This window comes from Aspergillus aculeatus, assembly GCF_001890905.1.
Source record: "Aspergillus aculeatus ATCC 16872 unplaced genomic scaffold ASPACscaffold_2, whole genome shotgun sequence".
In the NCBI taxonomy this organism is placed as follows: Eukaryota; Fungi; Ascomycota; class Eurotiomycetes; order Eurotiales; family Aspergillaceae; genus Aspergillus; species Aspergillus aculeatus.
In genome coordinates this window covers 852,808-865,531 of record NW_017962977.1, presented here as the reverse complement: position 1 = coordinate 865,531, position 12,724 = coordinate 852,808, and the positions used below count along the sequence as shown (strand labels likewise).

General features: G+C 51.1%; 5 protein-coding genes across 5 annotated transcripts; 2 read left to right on the top strand and 3 right to left on the bottom strand.

The window, feature by feature from the left end:
- Positions 1–1,710: 1,710 nt before the first annotated feature.
- ASPACDRAFT_49712 (glycoside hydrolase family 71 protein) lies at positions 1,711–4,966 on the bottom strand (the record flags this gene model as incomplete). The annotated part of the gene is made up of 3 exons (XM_020202276.1): positions 1,711–1,839; positions 2,103–4,651; positions 4,720–4,966. 3 exons carry the CDS (start codon positions 4,964–4,966, stop codon positions 1,711–1,713), a joined length of 2,925 nt encoding a protein of 974 aa, XP_020059930.1.
- A 968-nt stretch (positions 4,967–5,934) lies between these two features.
- Positions 5,935–6,731, top strand: ASPACDRAFT_39206 (uncharacterized protein; the record flags this gene model as incomplete). Its single annotated transcript, XM_020200562.1, has 2 exons — positions 5,935–6,249; positions 6,306–6,731. 2 exons carry the CDS (start codon positions 5,935–5,937, stop codon positions 6,729–6,731), a joined length of 741 nt encoding a protein of 246 aa, XP_020059929.1.
- A 251-nt stretch (positions 6,732–6,982) lies between these two features.
- Positions 6,983–9,163, bottom strand: ASPACDRAFT_1862977 (DUF4246 domain-containing protein). The gene is made up of 2 exons (XM_020197809.1): positions 7,985–9,163; positions 6,983–7,810 (listed from the first exon to the last, which is right to left on the bottom strand). Exons 1-2 carry the CDS (start codon positions 9,106–9,108, stop codon positions 7,063–7,065), a joined length of 1,872 nt encoding a protein of 623 aa, XP_020059928.1. The 5' UTR covers positions 9,109–9,163; the 3' UTR covers positions 6,983–7,062.
- A 604-nt stretch (positions 9,164–9,767) lies between these two features.
- On the top strand, positions 9,768–10,304 carry ASPACDRAFT_1852539 (uncharacterized protein; the record flags this gene model as incomplete). Its single annotated transcript, XM_020197253.1, has 2 exons — positions 9,768–10,163; positions 10,227–10,304. The coding sequence occupies 2 exons, from the start codon at positions 9,768–9,770 to the stop codon at positions 10,302–10,304; spliced, it is 474 nt and encodes a 157-aa protein (XP_020059927.1).
- A 678-nt stretch (positions 10,305–10,982) lies between these two features.
- ASPACDRAFT_22242 (uncharacterized protein) lies at positions 10,983–12,162 on the bottom strand (the record flags this gene model as incomplete). Its single annotated transcript, XM_020199098.1, has 3 exons — positions 10,983–11,666; positions 11,741–11,807; positions 11,870–12,162. The coding sequence occupies 3 exons, from the start codon at positions 12,160–12,162 to the stop codon at positions 10,983–10,985; spliced, it is 1,044 nt and encodes a 347-aa protein (XP_020059926.1).
- Positions 12,163–12,724: the final 562 nt, after the last annotated feature.

Below are 12,724 nucleotides of genomic sequence, written 5' to 3'. Positions count from 1 at the left end.
CTAATGACATGGGCTTATATCTAAGGAAAGGTTTCATCTGTCATGCCGCATATTTCGGCTCGTCACATCAAAGTCCTTGCGATCGCTTTGCCTCCGCGATAGCACCTCCCGTTCCCTAAGCATACGAGCGTGCGTGCTCGAAGGAATGATACATAGACTAAGGCTATTTACTCAATCCCACACCGGAAGATCTTCATCATCGCCAGCAGTAACCTGAACAACAACATCATCCAAGGCCTTAGTCTAGAGTTAACTTTACAAGAGTAGATATTCATTATATATATCTTTTGGAAGGCGCTCTTTCATACGGCGTAGAGGTAGTACCGATTTATCAAGGTCAAGCAAATGAGTCATCTAGGCACCCAGGTTGTATCCAGTTCTAAGCAGCAGAAGCTAGTCCTTGAATTGGAAAATCATAATATCTTGAACCCGATGATATTTTGGTGGCCGGAAAAAAAGTCCTGCAGCGATACCTACACCTGAACTTCATGCCCGATCGACACTCATGCTCCGAGGATGTAAAGTATATCTATCTCGTTTCGAGGTACTTGAGATATATACTTGATTTGATTACCCTCCTGTGAAAAGCAGAGTTTGTTGCGGTTGCTGGTCGAATCAACCTGAATAGGACGCCGACGCCGGGCCACTGTCAGTCTTGGCTAGCGGCATGTCTTGGCCGTTGGTGGGCCGTCTTTTGGGTCAAGGAGAAGGATAGCTGCATCGCGGGTCTCGAGCATACAGTTTTCAAACAGCAAGCTGTTAAAGGGCACCCTGTGTATCGCCTCAGCACACCGCTCCGATAGTAAAAGGTAAAGGTTTGGCGCTATGAGAAAACGCGGTAGCCGCTCAAAATTAACAATATCATGTATAAATATATCCTACTCAGCTAGTCATGAAACGTGTGGGAGGACAGGCATCAGAGGCTCAAGGAACTGAGGTCACAAATTTTTCATTGATTGGTGGTGTGAAAAACCTGGTAGCTACGTGCAACGTGGTGCTGACATGTTCCCGGATGACGTGACCCAGCGTTCCCGGGCCACGTACGCCGACAAACAGACTCTAAAAAGCCCTCATACAGGGATAATAGAAAGATCACCGTATTGGAAGACCCTAATAGAAATATTTCAGCCTAGATAAATCCTACGCATGCTAATGCAAGACCCCCAAAGCCCTAATATATCTAGAAAGCGCGGTATGAAAGATGTAATAGGTCGATACTGCTAAGGTCGACTAAAGCTTTTGAACCTCAAAAGGTACATTAGAGATTATACAAAGTGCCTTTGACGCCGCTCTTGATATACAGCTACGGATGGCTTAGTAATTCCTCGTTGAAATATCGACCACGAATCCCCAGGTCCATATGAGATGCTAGTCCCATCGACAGGGAAAGTTAATTCCGTGGGCAGAAAGAACTGCTTGAAACGAGCGGAAGTGAACCTTAATTAAATCATAAGGAAAGCTTCACGGAAGCTGCGGTTTATCAGTGAGATAATCACACACGGAACTGTTTGTGGCTTGGGTAAGTCATAACATACCATACCGATACGCTCGGTGCCATGAGAAGTCAGCCACATAGACCTAGATGCGGGGTGCGGATCCGTGCGACCCACCCCGCTGAGTTTATTTGAACATGCCGCAGGAGTTTCGCCGAGCACGACGGTAGCAATAGGTTTCCATGGTGGCGGTAGTCATCAAAAATTGCGCCAATGGTTATATATGAGTCGGTGCTGATGTGTTGTACGTGCAACTGACATCGATACTCGCATCTTGCGCGATGTTTTTGGTATCTGAGGAGTGGAGGGTTGGCGGCATAAACAAAAACTGGGGGACTCCGTGATCCTACGAGGTGCCAAGGTCATATGACAATGTTATACAGGCAAGTCAAGAAATATTATTACAAGGGTTTATATCATAAGGCTTAAGCTGACTCAAAGCCTCGCGCACTTGCTGACAATAGACTCCAGCTGATCCATCTTTTGCTCGAACAACGCCCCGACCGTCTTGATATCCGACCCCTTCATGCCGCGTCGCGTCAAGGCCATGGAGTCGAACTCGATCGCGCTGACTCCATCTTTGGTGGCCGCGCCGGCGGCCGCACCCACGTTGAAGTCGAGCAGCATGCTCAGAATCGCGACCGGAGCGCTTTCGGGGTCCTGCACCATGGTGTAGATATCGGTCGCCTCGTTCGCGACGGTGCCCACGAGCGCGAGCGCCGCATCCAGACCCTCGATGACATCCCCGAGGCCGGAGAGCGGGCCGAGGAAGGGCACGATCAGGAACACGCCGCCGATGATCTGCAAGATCAGCTCCTTCTTCTTCTCGGCCTCGATCTTCTCCCCGATGGCGACCACGGAGTAGATGCGGTCGACCAGCTCGGCCAGGGTGAACACGGCGGTGGAGTACGTCTGGACGACGTCGTCGATCACGCCGTCGAAGGAGCCTGATACGATCTGAAGCTCGGTGATGAGGAGAGAGAGCTGGAGGTTCGGGATGTTGGGCAGGGCCTGTCTCATCAGCTCCCGCGGGTCGCTGATGGTAATCTTCTGAGCTGGAATTGGGAAGCCGCGATGCCACCAGCAGGCAGCCTCAGGGTTGTTGTAGACGTTGCACGCGGTGTTGCCTTTGTCGTCATAGTAGGGCCCCTCCGTGCTCGACCAGCCCCCTAGCACAACCCAGTCACGTTCTATCCCAAACTCCGCGCTAAGGCTGCCATAGAAGCCGTCTGCATCGATCAAGTTATAGAATACGGTATGTGGGCGATTTTCGTACCCGAGATCGTCAGGACATGGTCCCGCCGTCCGGTTCACCCCTCCAAAACTGAGTGTGCACGTGAAGAATCGGTTGCCCTCACCCTGCGCACCAGTGTCGCTCATATTCATAAAATAGGTAAGCTGGGCCCCCACTTGGCCTTTCATGTAAGACGCGTAGTCCTTGAAATACTCGTCATAGTTGCTCGTGTTGGCAATGCTGGTGAAGTTGGTGACCGTGGCTTCCAACTCCCCATACAGCGCGCCCAAGACATAGAAGTCAACACAATAGGGGTCAAAGGTATCCATATCAGCCCGTAGAGCGTCCAGAGAAGCGTAACTGATACTAAAATCGCAGTTGAAGATACCTACACACTCATCGCTGTCATCGTCAATATTCCCGCATGCGTCATCATCAGGCGTCACGTCTAAACAGACCGGCTCTGGACAGTAGTTCCGGGTACAGGCAAATTCGCAAAGACCATTATCGTCTTCGTCCGGTGCCCAGCCCGTGATACTGGTATTCTGGGCAGGAGGCATGTTCAGAGGGCCTGTCGCCGTGCAGGTACAATTGTAGATGGGGCAATAGCCATAATTACAGCCGAAACTGCACAAGCCGGCTAGGTCATTCTCACCCGTTCCTGCCACACAAGTGTCTGGGGTGAAAGGGGACACGGTTGGAATAGTCAATGGAATCGATACTGGTCCACAGGCAGTAGAAGGACAATATCCATAGTTGCAGGCGAATGAACACAACCCAGCGTAGTTGGCGTCTTTCCCGGCCGCGGGGTATCCCTGGATTCCGGTGGACGTGGGCAACTCTGGCTGAGGTCCTAATTTGGTGCAAACGCACGCTCCGATGGGACAATAGCCCAAGCTGCAGGAGTAGCTACAGAGCCCATTGAAGTCGCCCATTCCCCATCCTTCTCTACACACCTCCTTGTTCAGCTTGGGGGAATCCACATCGACTGCGCCGCCCATACTGTAGCCCACCCAAGCATTCCAGTTCTCGACTTGATCCCCTTCCCAGCATCCGCTGCTAATGTCTTGTCCGGCCACTGTGATAGTGCCGGTAGATCCAGTAACAGACACGATGACTGAGCCAGAATGGCCGGCAAAGGAGACACTGCCGTGATAGATGCCCCCTCCACCACTTGGGGTGTTGGTCCACGTTGCATCAACATTTACTCCTCCGATAGTCACCGAGACATCTCTAGCCTCCCCAAGTAATGCGGAGAAGAATATCTTATCTTGTGCGATATCCTTGGGCCAGTATTCCGACTGCAGTTGAGACACCGTGTTGCCAGTCGTGCCACCGTCAGGGCACGCCCCTGCTGCATTCAGCCGATACCAGGTCACCAAGCCTTCATTGTCAATATTGGTCTGGTTATACTTGTAGAGGTCAATCATATAAGGCAGGAATTGTCTCCAGCCGCTGTGGTCGAAGCCCTCGACATAGTTGTAAGGGGCTTCGCCTGTCTCAAACGCGGTGTACATGGAGTCAGCCAGCGGATTGTGGCTGTCAACGATAGGCCCAATGTAATGGGACTCGCCGAAGTCGTTCCAGGAGATGATCTCGATGAACTCCGGAGCGAGGTAGAGTGCCTGTTCCCACCGAGTATACCAGAGATCGTCACCACGCCACAGCCAATTCTTGTCGTACCCGGGCATATTGGTGAAGAACCATGGAGAGATCGGCATCATGTAGGGCTTCTTATCCAAGTACTGGATATACGAGGCATCCACATAGGTATTCATGTCGTTGGGTCCGTTGGGCCAGGCAGCCCAACTGAAAAGGCCGTCCGCTACCCCATCGGCCAGGGCCATAGCGGCTTTGGCCCCAACCGACGACCAGTCCGGAACGAAGAAGCAGAATTGCTGTGACTTGATGTCCACCCAGTCTTCTGCATTGTCGGTCCTTCGAACGTCGACATCAGTGGATTCGACCCGTGAAAGTAGTAAGCATCATTACTCACATACTGGCCCAGCAGGCTCAAGACATCGTTCTTGTCCCAAGGCCCGTTGCCAGCGTAATCGAACGAAAAGAACAGGTGGAACTTGAGCTTTTGAGCGGCTGCAAAGGCGTTTGGGAGAGAGGTAGTGGTGGTACTTTCTCCAGCCGCCATGTTGAGTGCGAATGCATCAACGTGGGCATCCAGAGCAAGCTGGATCTCACTTTCCCAATCGTCGGGAGTGTATCCTGCCGTGTTTGAGAGCATAAAGTGAGCAAACACAGCACGAGCCTGAACCTGATACCAGACGCAGCATGTCCAGACAAGCATCCAAAGCCACAACCGAATGGGAGGACTCATGTTTTGAATTTAAGGGGAGGGAAGGTACGCCAGAGCCTTCAAGCAAGAGGAAAAGCAATATGAAAGAAAGAATAAAATGTACAAAAAAGAGAGAAAAGTGAAGGTAATGTGGGTTAAAGAACGTGATCAAAAAAGAAAAAGGAAAGAAGTCGTAGGCACCGCAACGTAAGAGAGTGTGTGAGTAGGTCTGTTGATGTTTGCGAGGGTCTTGACGGCAAGAAAAAGAAAGCTCGAAGGGATAAAAATGAAAAGGATTTCCTATCTCTCGGGTACACGGCATCAGGGAAGTTCATGGGCACACAACTACGACGCACCTCGGTACCATGTCTAGCACCCCTATATGATTCTTCAATCGCCTTCGAGCTTATTTTCGCTAAATCCAAACTAGCAAAATGCCTGTCAACGACGGTGCGATGGAGTGATTGTGGTTTGTTACCTCATCTCCGCATGTCTCAGTCCGTCGATGTACGAAATTGGAACTAGGGCCTAGTGCACTTAGTGTAAAATACCCAATACCAACTCGTTTCACACCTGGGACATAAGGATAGTATCCAGAACAAGCGCACCCCCTAGATCAACAGTTAAATCTCCCAGAGGTCCAGTGGAGGTCTTGAATAGATCCCTGACTGACGCTCTGTTGCTTATCACTTACACCCGTCGTTTTCCTTTATGCTTGTCGTCGATTACACTCTCTTCATGCCACCATTTCAAGCCAGTCATTCATTTATCCATCCAATCTCCTGTTTCACTCATTATCTTCTTCTTCAACTTTGACCAACTCGATATTCACAGCAGCTAACTGCCGCGTCCGAAATCTAATTATTTTACTATATCTGTTGTGGCTATCCGTCACTCCTTTCCCTTGCGTGGTCACGATGAAGGGCTTCCGAGCCATCTTGTTCACCCTAGCACTGCTAGGCAACCTCTGCCAAGGTTCTCCCTTGGCGATTCTCAGCGAGGCGATTGTCATGTACAGCGCTTTCGTCTTGGACCTTTCGGCGAATGGGGCCTCACGCACACTGGCGCCAAAACTGGGCAACACAGCCCTCGTCGACTTCGGAACCTTTGTCTCCACGGTTTTTGCGCAACGTCTCCCCCAAAGTGGTATTTGGACAAGCACAAATCCTCCGTATAACCAGGCTACACTGGACGAGATTGGTGCCTCTCTGAAAACCGACAAGTACAGCCTTGTTCAACTTCTTGGTCTTAAGAGGACGATAAACTTCCTCACCGTTCAACGCTCCAGCAACTCGCCGATATTGTCAAGTCCACACGCGGTAGCACTGCTCCAGGCTTTGCCGACGCCTGGAATAACCAGTATCCGGAATTCAAAAGGGCGCTGGCCGGAACGCAAGCCGCACGGTTGCAGGAGATGCACCGTACCAGCTTGAGCAAGTTGTGGGCAGCGGATTTCCCCGGCAAGACCCTCAAGGCCTCGGAGATCGCCGTCTTGGACACAGATGTTTCCTTCCTCGAGACAGACTGGAGCGCGACCGCTGCGGCGAACGGAAAATCCCCCGAGGAGATTAAGACCTACCTAACCTGGTACTTGGGTCTTCCGAAAAGAACAGGAGCGGAGGCCGCGAAGTTCAGAACGCATCTCTTGATCACCAACACAATTGGACAGAGCCTGAGTGAGCTGGATAGCGTGGACAGCTGCAAGGCGCGCTAAGCCTCTCGATGCTTTCGTGGTTCTGCTTTCAGTATGCTCTGAAATACTCGGGTACATATGTCCAGGCTTTTTGTATATAAGTGACTCTAAGACTTTAGTGATTCGTGTTCGTCAGTCACCACTCGACTATTTACTGCACAAGCGAGTAGATAAACCTGGATGAGTCTGTCCTTTTGTCCTCAGTTCCGTCTAGGATCTGCCCAGAAAGTTCGAACAGTAAAAGGCCACACTGCTTCAACACATTTTGTGTTGGTTATGGTATCTTTATATATGATGTATGATAGCCTAATTGCTACAATATGACAAAAGGGGGCTGAAAACACAGTGGTACTTAGGACTCTTCGCGACTGCCATAGTAGAATGCGTGATAGTCGTCGGCGTATTTGTGAGCACCATGACCATACCGGTGAAATGCACAGGCAGAGGAGTTTCTGTCCTGATTCATCTGTTTTCTAGTATGAATCGCTTCTGCGGGCGTCGTTAATTTCTGAGTCTGCGTGTCTTCCTGTGGATGAGCCATGGATGTGCCAACCCAGCTTTCGTCCTGGGGTGGGACATTCTGGGTTGAACAGATTCGGTAATGGGGATCTACCAGCCAGAGGGTTACAAATCGAAGGCGGCCGGGTTGAGACGGGTCTCTAAGATTGAAAGCCTCTGCTCGGGATCGCAGCGTGTTCGGCCAAGAGAGAAGCTCCCCGGCTTGGGAAACAGAAACAGAGCCCAGGTTCTGCAGTGCTGGTGGTAGTTCATCGTCTTTCTCCTCTGGAACGTCGAAAACGCGATTCATAATCAAGTATTTCTCAACATTGAAGTCGAGGGTGCTCAATAGTGTCTCTTGTTGAAATGATACCTTCGGGTCTTTGATATTATCCATGTCCAAATAGCAGACCGTTGTGGCAACGATATGCTCATTGAGAATACCGGCCACCCCAAACTGGGGCTCCCCAGTATACAAGGGTCTTTCTGGGGTCAGATCAATGCTCGACACCCTGATAATCACCTGTAGGCCTTGAAAATGGTCCCGAAGAGAAACGGTGTAGAATTGGTGGTTTGGTTCAGGAGGCGGTGGTGTGGGGCTCCTGCTGCGCAAGGAATTGTTCACTTTGGGTAGGATTGCACGACCGGTGTTTTGCCCGGTCTTCCACTCATTGTATGTGAAGGAGATACCAGGTTCTATACCTTTGACGACATATCGTCGACGATGCTTTTCGACAATTACTTCTTCAAGTGCTGCGGGCGAGCTCCACTGCGACGGGTCCATGCTGGCGAGGAGGTCCTTGACATTGGATTCGCTCGGATCGATCTGGTATCGTTGTTCATATTCGGGGAGATTCAAGTAGTCTCTGACTTGCGAGCGGATCTCAGGCCACTGCTCTTCAGAGAATCTCACTTCCAACCCCACAGTTGTGCCCCAGAGAAGGTTGTACGCCTGCGGCAACGCCTCATTTTCGGTTTGGAAGTCATAAGTTCTAATACGAATCGGAGTTCGACCTTGGTTTCCAAGGATAAGCATCTCATTCCACGGATGTATCGCGGTGTCGATTAGTCTCTCAAGTGCTCGGTAAGTTTCTTTCTCCCTTGGGTTCACACCATTGATGTAGGAGGTGATCTTCGTTTCTCCTCGATCCGTGAACTTGACTTCGCACGGAAGCCACTGGAATTTGTTTGACCAGTAATTAGGCTTGTTTGTCCCTCGGCCATCATATGGATCTCTCTCCTCGTGGTTTAGCTCATACGGATGTTTGATCAACTTGTCAGGAATCGGAGCAGTCTGGCATCCAGAGTAATCACATGACTCAAAGCTGTCGAGATTGACCTTGCCTCCATTGATGAACACTTTGGTCCGTCCATACACAAGAGGATACATAGATGGATCAACCACATGCCGGACGGGGCCTTGAACACCAGCCTCCACGGGCGCCTCTTTGTCTTCCGAGTTGGGTTCTTCTGTCGATGAGAAAAGTGGTTCCATGGCTGTCCGAAGATCGGCGAGAAGACTAGCGTCGACTTCCGCCTTGATGACTCGAGAGTCCGCATCAAAGACGGCCACGTGACCCTTGCGCTTGAAGTTAGCTGCTTTTTCTCGCAGCTCTTTGCGGCACCAGTCCCAGCATGGCTGATCCAGGTCAAAAGCACTATCGGCCTTTTCACGCCAGATCTCGAGGGTGTCGGGGTCGTCGCACTTGTTTTCCCAGTTTGGCTGCTCCGTGACGTAGGACATGAACTGTAGCATACAAACCTCCCGCAGGGTCAGCTGTGGGATCTGTCTCCAGTCTGCGATCCCATGCGCGAAGCGAGAGCCTCTGGGTAGCTCATAGTATAGAGGAATATCATTGAATCCAGGAACTTGCAGAGGGCCATCGCCGCTGTTGTCCATTTTGGGAAATTGCTGCGAGTGTAAACGAGTAAAAGAGCATGGATTTCGTATGTACGAAGTGTGGATGGGGAGTTGTGGACGAGAGCGAGAGTGAAACGGCTGTAGAGCGCGACGTGAAGCCATGGTGAGAGCTGCGTTGCGGTTCCAGCAATGTGTCGAAAGGGCGACGGGTGTCTGTCGCTTGGGTGGGGGGGAAAGGGGGATGGTGTCAGGTGACAGAAAAAAAAACAAGTGGTAACACAGGAGTGAATTTGTCATAAGGGTCTAGAGTCAGGGTCTGGCGCAGCTGCCACCATTTAGCGTCAATTTAGCGGGCCTTTAGCTTGGCCGTAGCTTAGCCATAGCTTGTCGCTCGCATCACTAGCCTCGGACCCCTAAATAAATTAGTCCCTTAAACGATTATTGGATCCCTTTTGGATCCCGGAACTCCGCAGGAGATAACAACACAAATTAATCTCGCTAGATTTTTGCGAGTCAGTAAACAGAAAGGATTCGGAGATTACCGCAGAAAGATCGGGCCACCACACCCCACACCCGCCCAGGCATCCGAATTTTCATAGCCCTAGATTCCGATAACTTGACTACCAGCAAAGGTCGTTGGGAATCCCTTTCCATCCCCTCTTGCAACTCTCGCTGAAATCCTCAAATCTTCCTGGATCATGTCATCCCTTCTCTCTTTCGTCCTCGCATGGACCATTTTCTCGCTCGCGGTATCCGCGTCCTGTCTCAACAGTGCCCAACATGGGAAGATCGGCTTTTTCAGCAAAGCCCCTCTGGCCTTCGGATACACCCATCCGTCTCCCTCGGAATGTGCCATCGAGTGCGAGAGCTTGAGCACTTGCCAGGCATGGCTCTTCACTGTCAACGGCAAGGAATGCCAATTGTACGGCTCGAGCCCGGTCGCGCAGGCGGAGAATATGGGGTTCATCTTGGGACTGTGTGGTGAGGAGCATGCTAATACGCCAACTGTTTCGTCTTCATCCAAGCTGGTGCTTGGGCCGTCGTCCTCTCGTGGAATTGTGTCTGCTTCTCATTCTTCTGTCGCGGCGTCAAATGTAAGTTTCTTGAGTATTACCTCACGCACGATCCCTTGACTTATTAAAAGCGCACTGCCACAGGTAAACAAAGCTTCCGCAGACCATCTAAAGCGGCATCAGCACGAGCACTTTGGGCACCACCACCATAACCACCATTAGACTTGTTTAGGAGATTCTGGTAATTTGGATATTGGGCTGTTGACAAAACGAGGCTGAGCAGCGAGGGTTGATGGGACTGGTAAACAACTGCAGATAATGTTGACAATGGAGAGTATGGAGATCTATACGCGCAAAGAATGATGTCCTGTAGTCAGCATAGGAGTGCCACCCTATCAAACATATGCAAACACATACCTACACACACACAGGAAGGAACCAAGTAATTTACCTCGTGCTTTTTGAGATTATCAAATAGTGTTACGCGGCCATCTCCTTGGTTAGCATATTCTTCTGTTTGTTCTTTCGGCCTCCCTTGGCGGAGATATGGCTTAAAATGGTGGTACGAATCACAATTATTCTTGAATTAGAACCGAGCCTCTCAATGTTTCCTCTCTCATGCGCAAATCCAGAACCTTTTCAGCGATAAGTACCCCTTGCAAGTTTCGCAACTATCATGCAAGACGCATGTACATACATCCCTGCCAAGGCGGTCTCTTAAGATCAGGTAGAAAGCAACTAGTTACCCACCATCTGAATCCTCGCCAGCGTTTTGAAAACTGGTCTAATGAGCCCAGAAGCAAATCTCCTGACAACCAAGAAGCACTTCAATCACACCTGACTACCTTGTTCTATGCTTACTATTAAAACACCATAATCCATCAAAACCCAGGCAATCCTCTACCTCCCCTGCTGTCCCGTCATCATCCATACCAAGTCATCCGGCCGCGCATCCAACCGCAGCACAGAGTACTTCTTCTCCAACCACTCCTGCGCCGTCAGCACCGTCGCATCGGGGTCACGAGCAGGGATGCATTCCGTCGGCGGCGCGGCCATCACCGTCTGGTTCTCCGGACGCACCATGTACGCGAACGAATAGCGGGTCGGCATAGCCCGATCGGGAAGAGGGCCCACGCGGTGGACGCAGGACTGCAGGTAACCGTTGGTGAGCAGGGAGAGGCCGTCACCCAAGTTGACGATGGCGTGGCCCTCGCGCGGCAGCACCCATCTCCAGACCTCTTCACCGGGGTTCTGGATCTGTAACCCGGGCTGGCGGGTGAACAGGAAGGTCAGCGTGCCCATGTCGGTGTGAGCGGCGTGCGGGACCCCGCGCTGCTCGGCGGGCTGAGACTGGTACTTGAGGAGACGGATGATGTCGGGCGATGGGGCGGACTGGCGGTGGAAGAGCTTCAGGTTCCCGGTTTCGGGGAGCTCCAGAGAGTGGGAGAGTGTGTCGAAAATAGTCTGGGAGGTTGTGTTGACGAAGTTGGTGAACTGTCGCAGGGTGCTCATGTATTGGTCAATCAGTGGGGGGCGGGGAAAGTCCAGCTGATTGTCTAGGCTCAAAATTCCGTTCTTGGGGATCTTTCCGGTTTGTTAGATATGATCTGATGAATTTTGGTCGTTTTCGTGGGTGAGGGGCAGATGTCGCATCATACCACGTAGGTCTCGAATCCATCGCGTTTACCCTCTAGTCCTCCGAAGTTGCGACCCACGGGCTTGTATCTGATGAATTCGTGTTATTGAGGTTGGCAGAAGGACATCAGACACAAAGAAAGATCACATACCCATTGCATTTCATGTTACCCAACTTATCCACATCATAGAGACATTTATCTTCGAGCGGCAGATCAAAGAGTCCCTCTGAGAGCTCGTAGATAGAATCCAGGACCGGAAGGATTTCCGCCTGCGCAACTGCCAGATTCAAATAGAAGACACCATCCTTTCGACTCGCGTCAAGTAGACGCTGGGCTTCATCCTGGTCACCTGCTTGCAGTCTCCCCAGCTGAATAGTCTGCAGCTGCGCAACAGGGAGATCTAGAGGAAATTCGACAGTGTCGGTCGACGCGTTGTTGGGCATTGTCATGGTGTACTTAATCCGTGTGGTAGCTGCTCGGTCCTATGCGACGAGCGTGTGATGCGTACCAGGCAGGAAGACTAGGCAATAGGAGAAGAAGTGTGATCGCCAGTCTGTTATCGCCAAATGGAGCTTGAGTCACTCAACCGGGGTTAACAGCTACCGTTCGAGGTCAGATGTTCCGTTTGCGGGAAGTTTCAGCTAAGGGAGAAGATTTTGTCACATGCGGTGTTGAGGGAGAGCAAATTTAAGCTCTTATCCCTATCATCACGTGCGATTCCCCTGACGGGATTCCAGATGCCGCGCCGCGCTGTACTTTGGTCGGAACCAAACGCAAATCATTTACCCACCGCTTGTTCCCGAATCTGACAGGTCTCTCGGTTTTCACATGCACACTACATTTACATAGGTAGCCATGTGACTTTCTCCGATAGACGCGAGCAAGTGGTCGCCATCTGCTCAGGTTGCCGAGTTAACTTCCGTCTCCCAGGTGGGCAATAACTTTATTCTCAGCGATAATTCAGAACTTGACCATGGACAAGAATAGGATAAGACCTCAGATTCA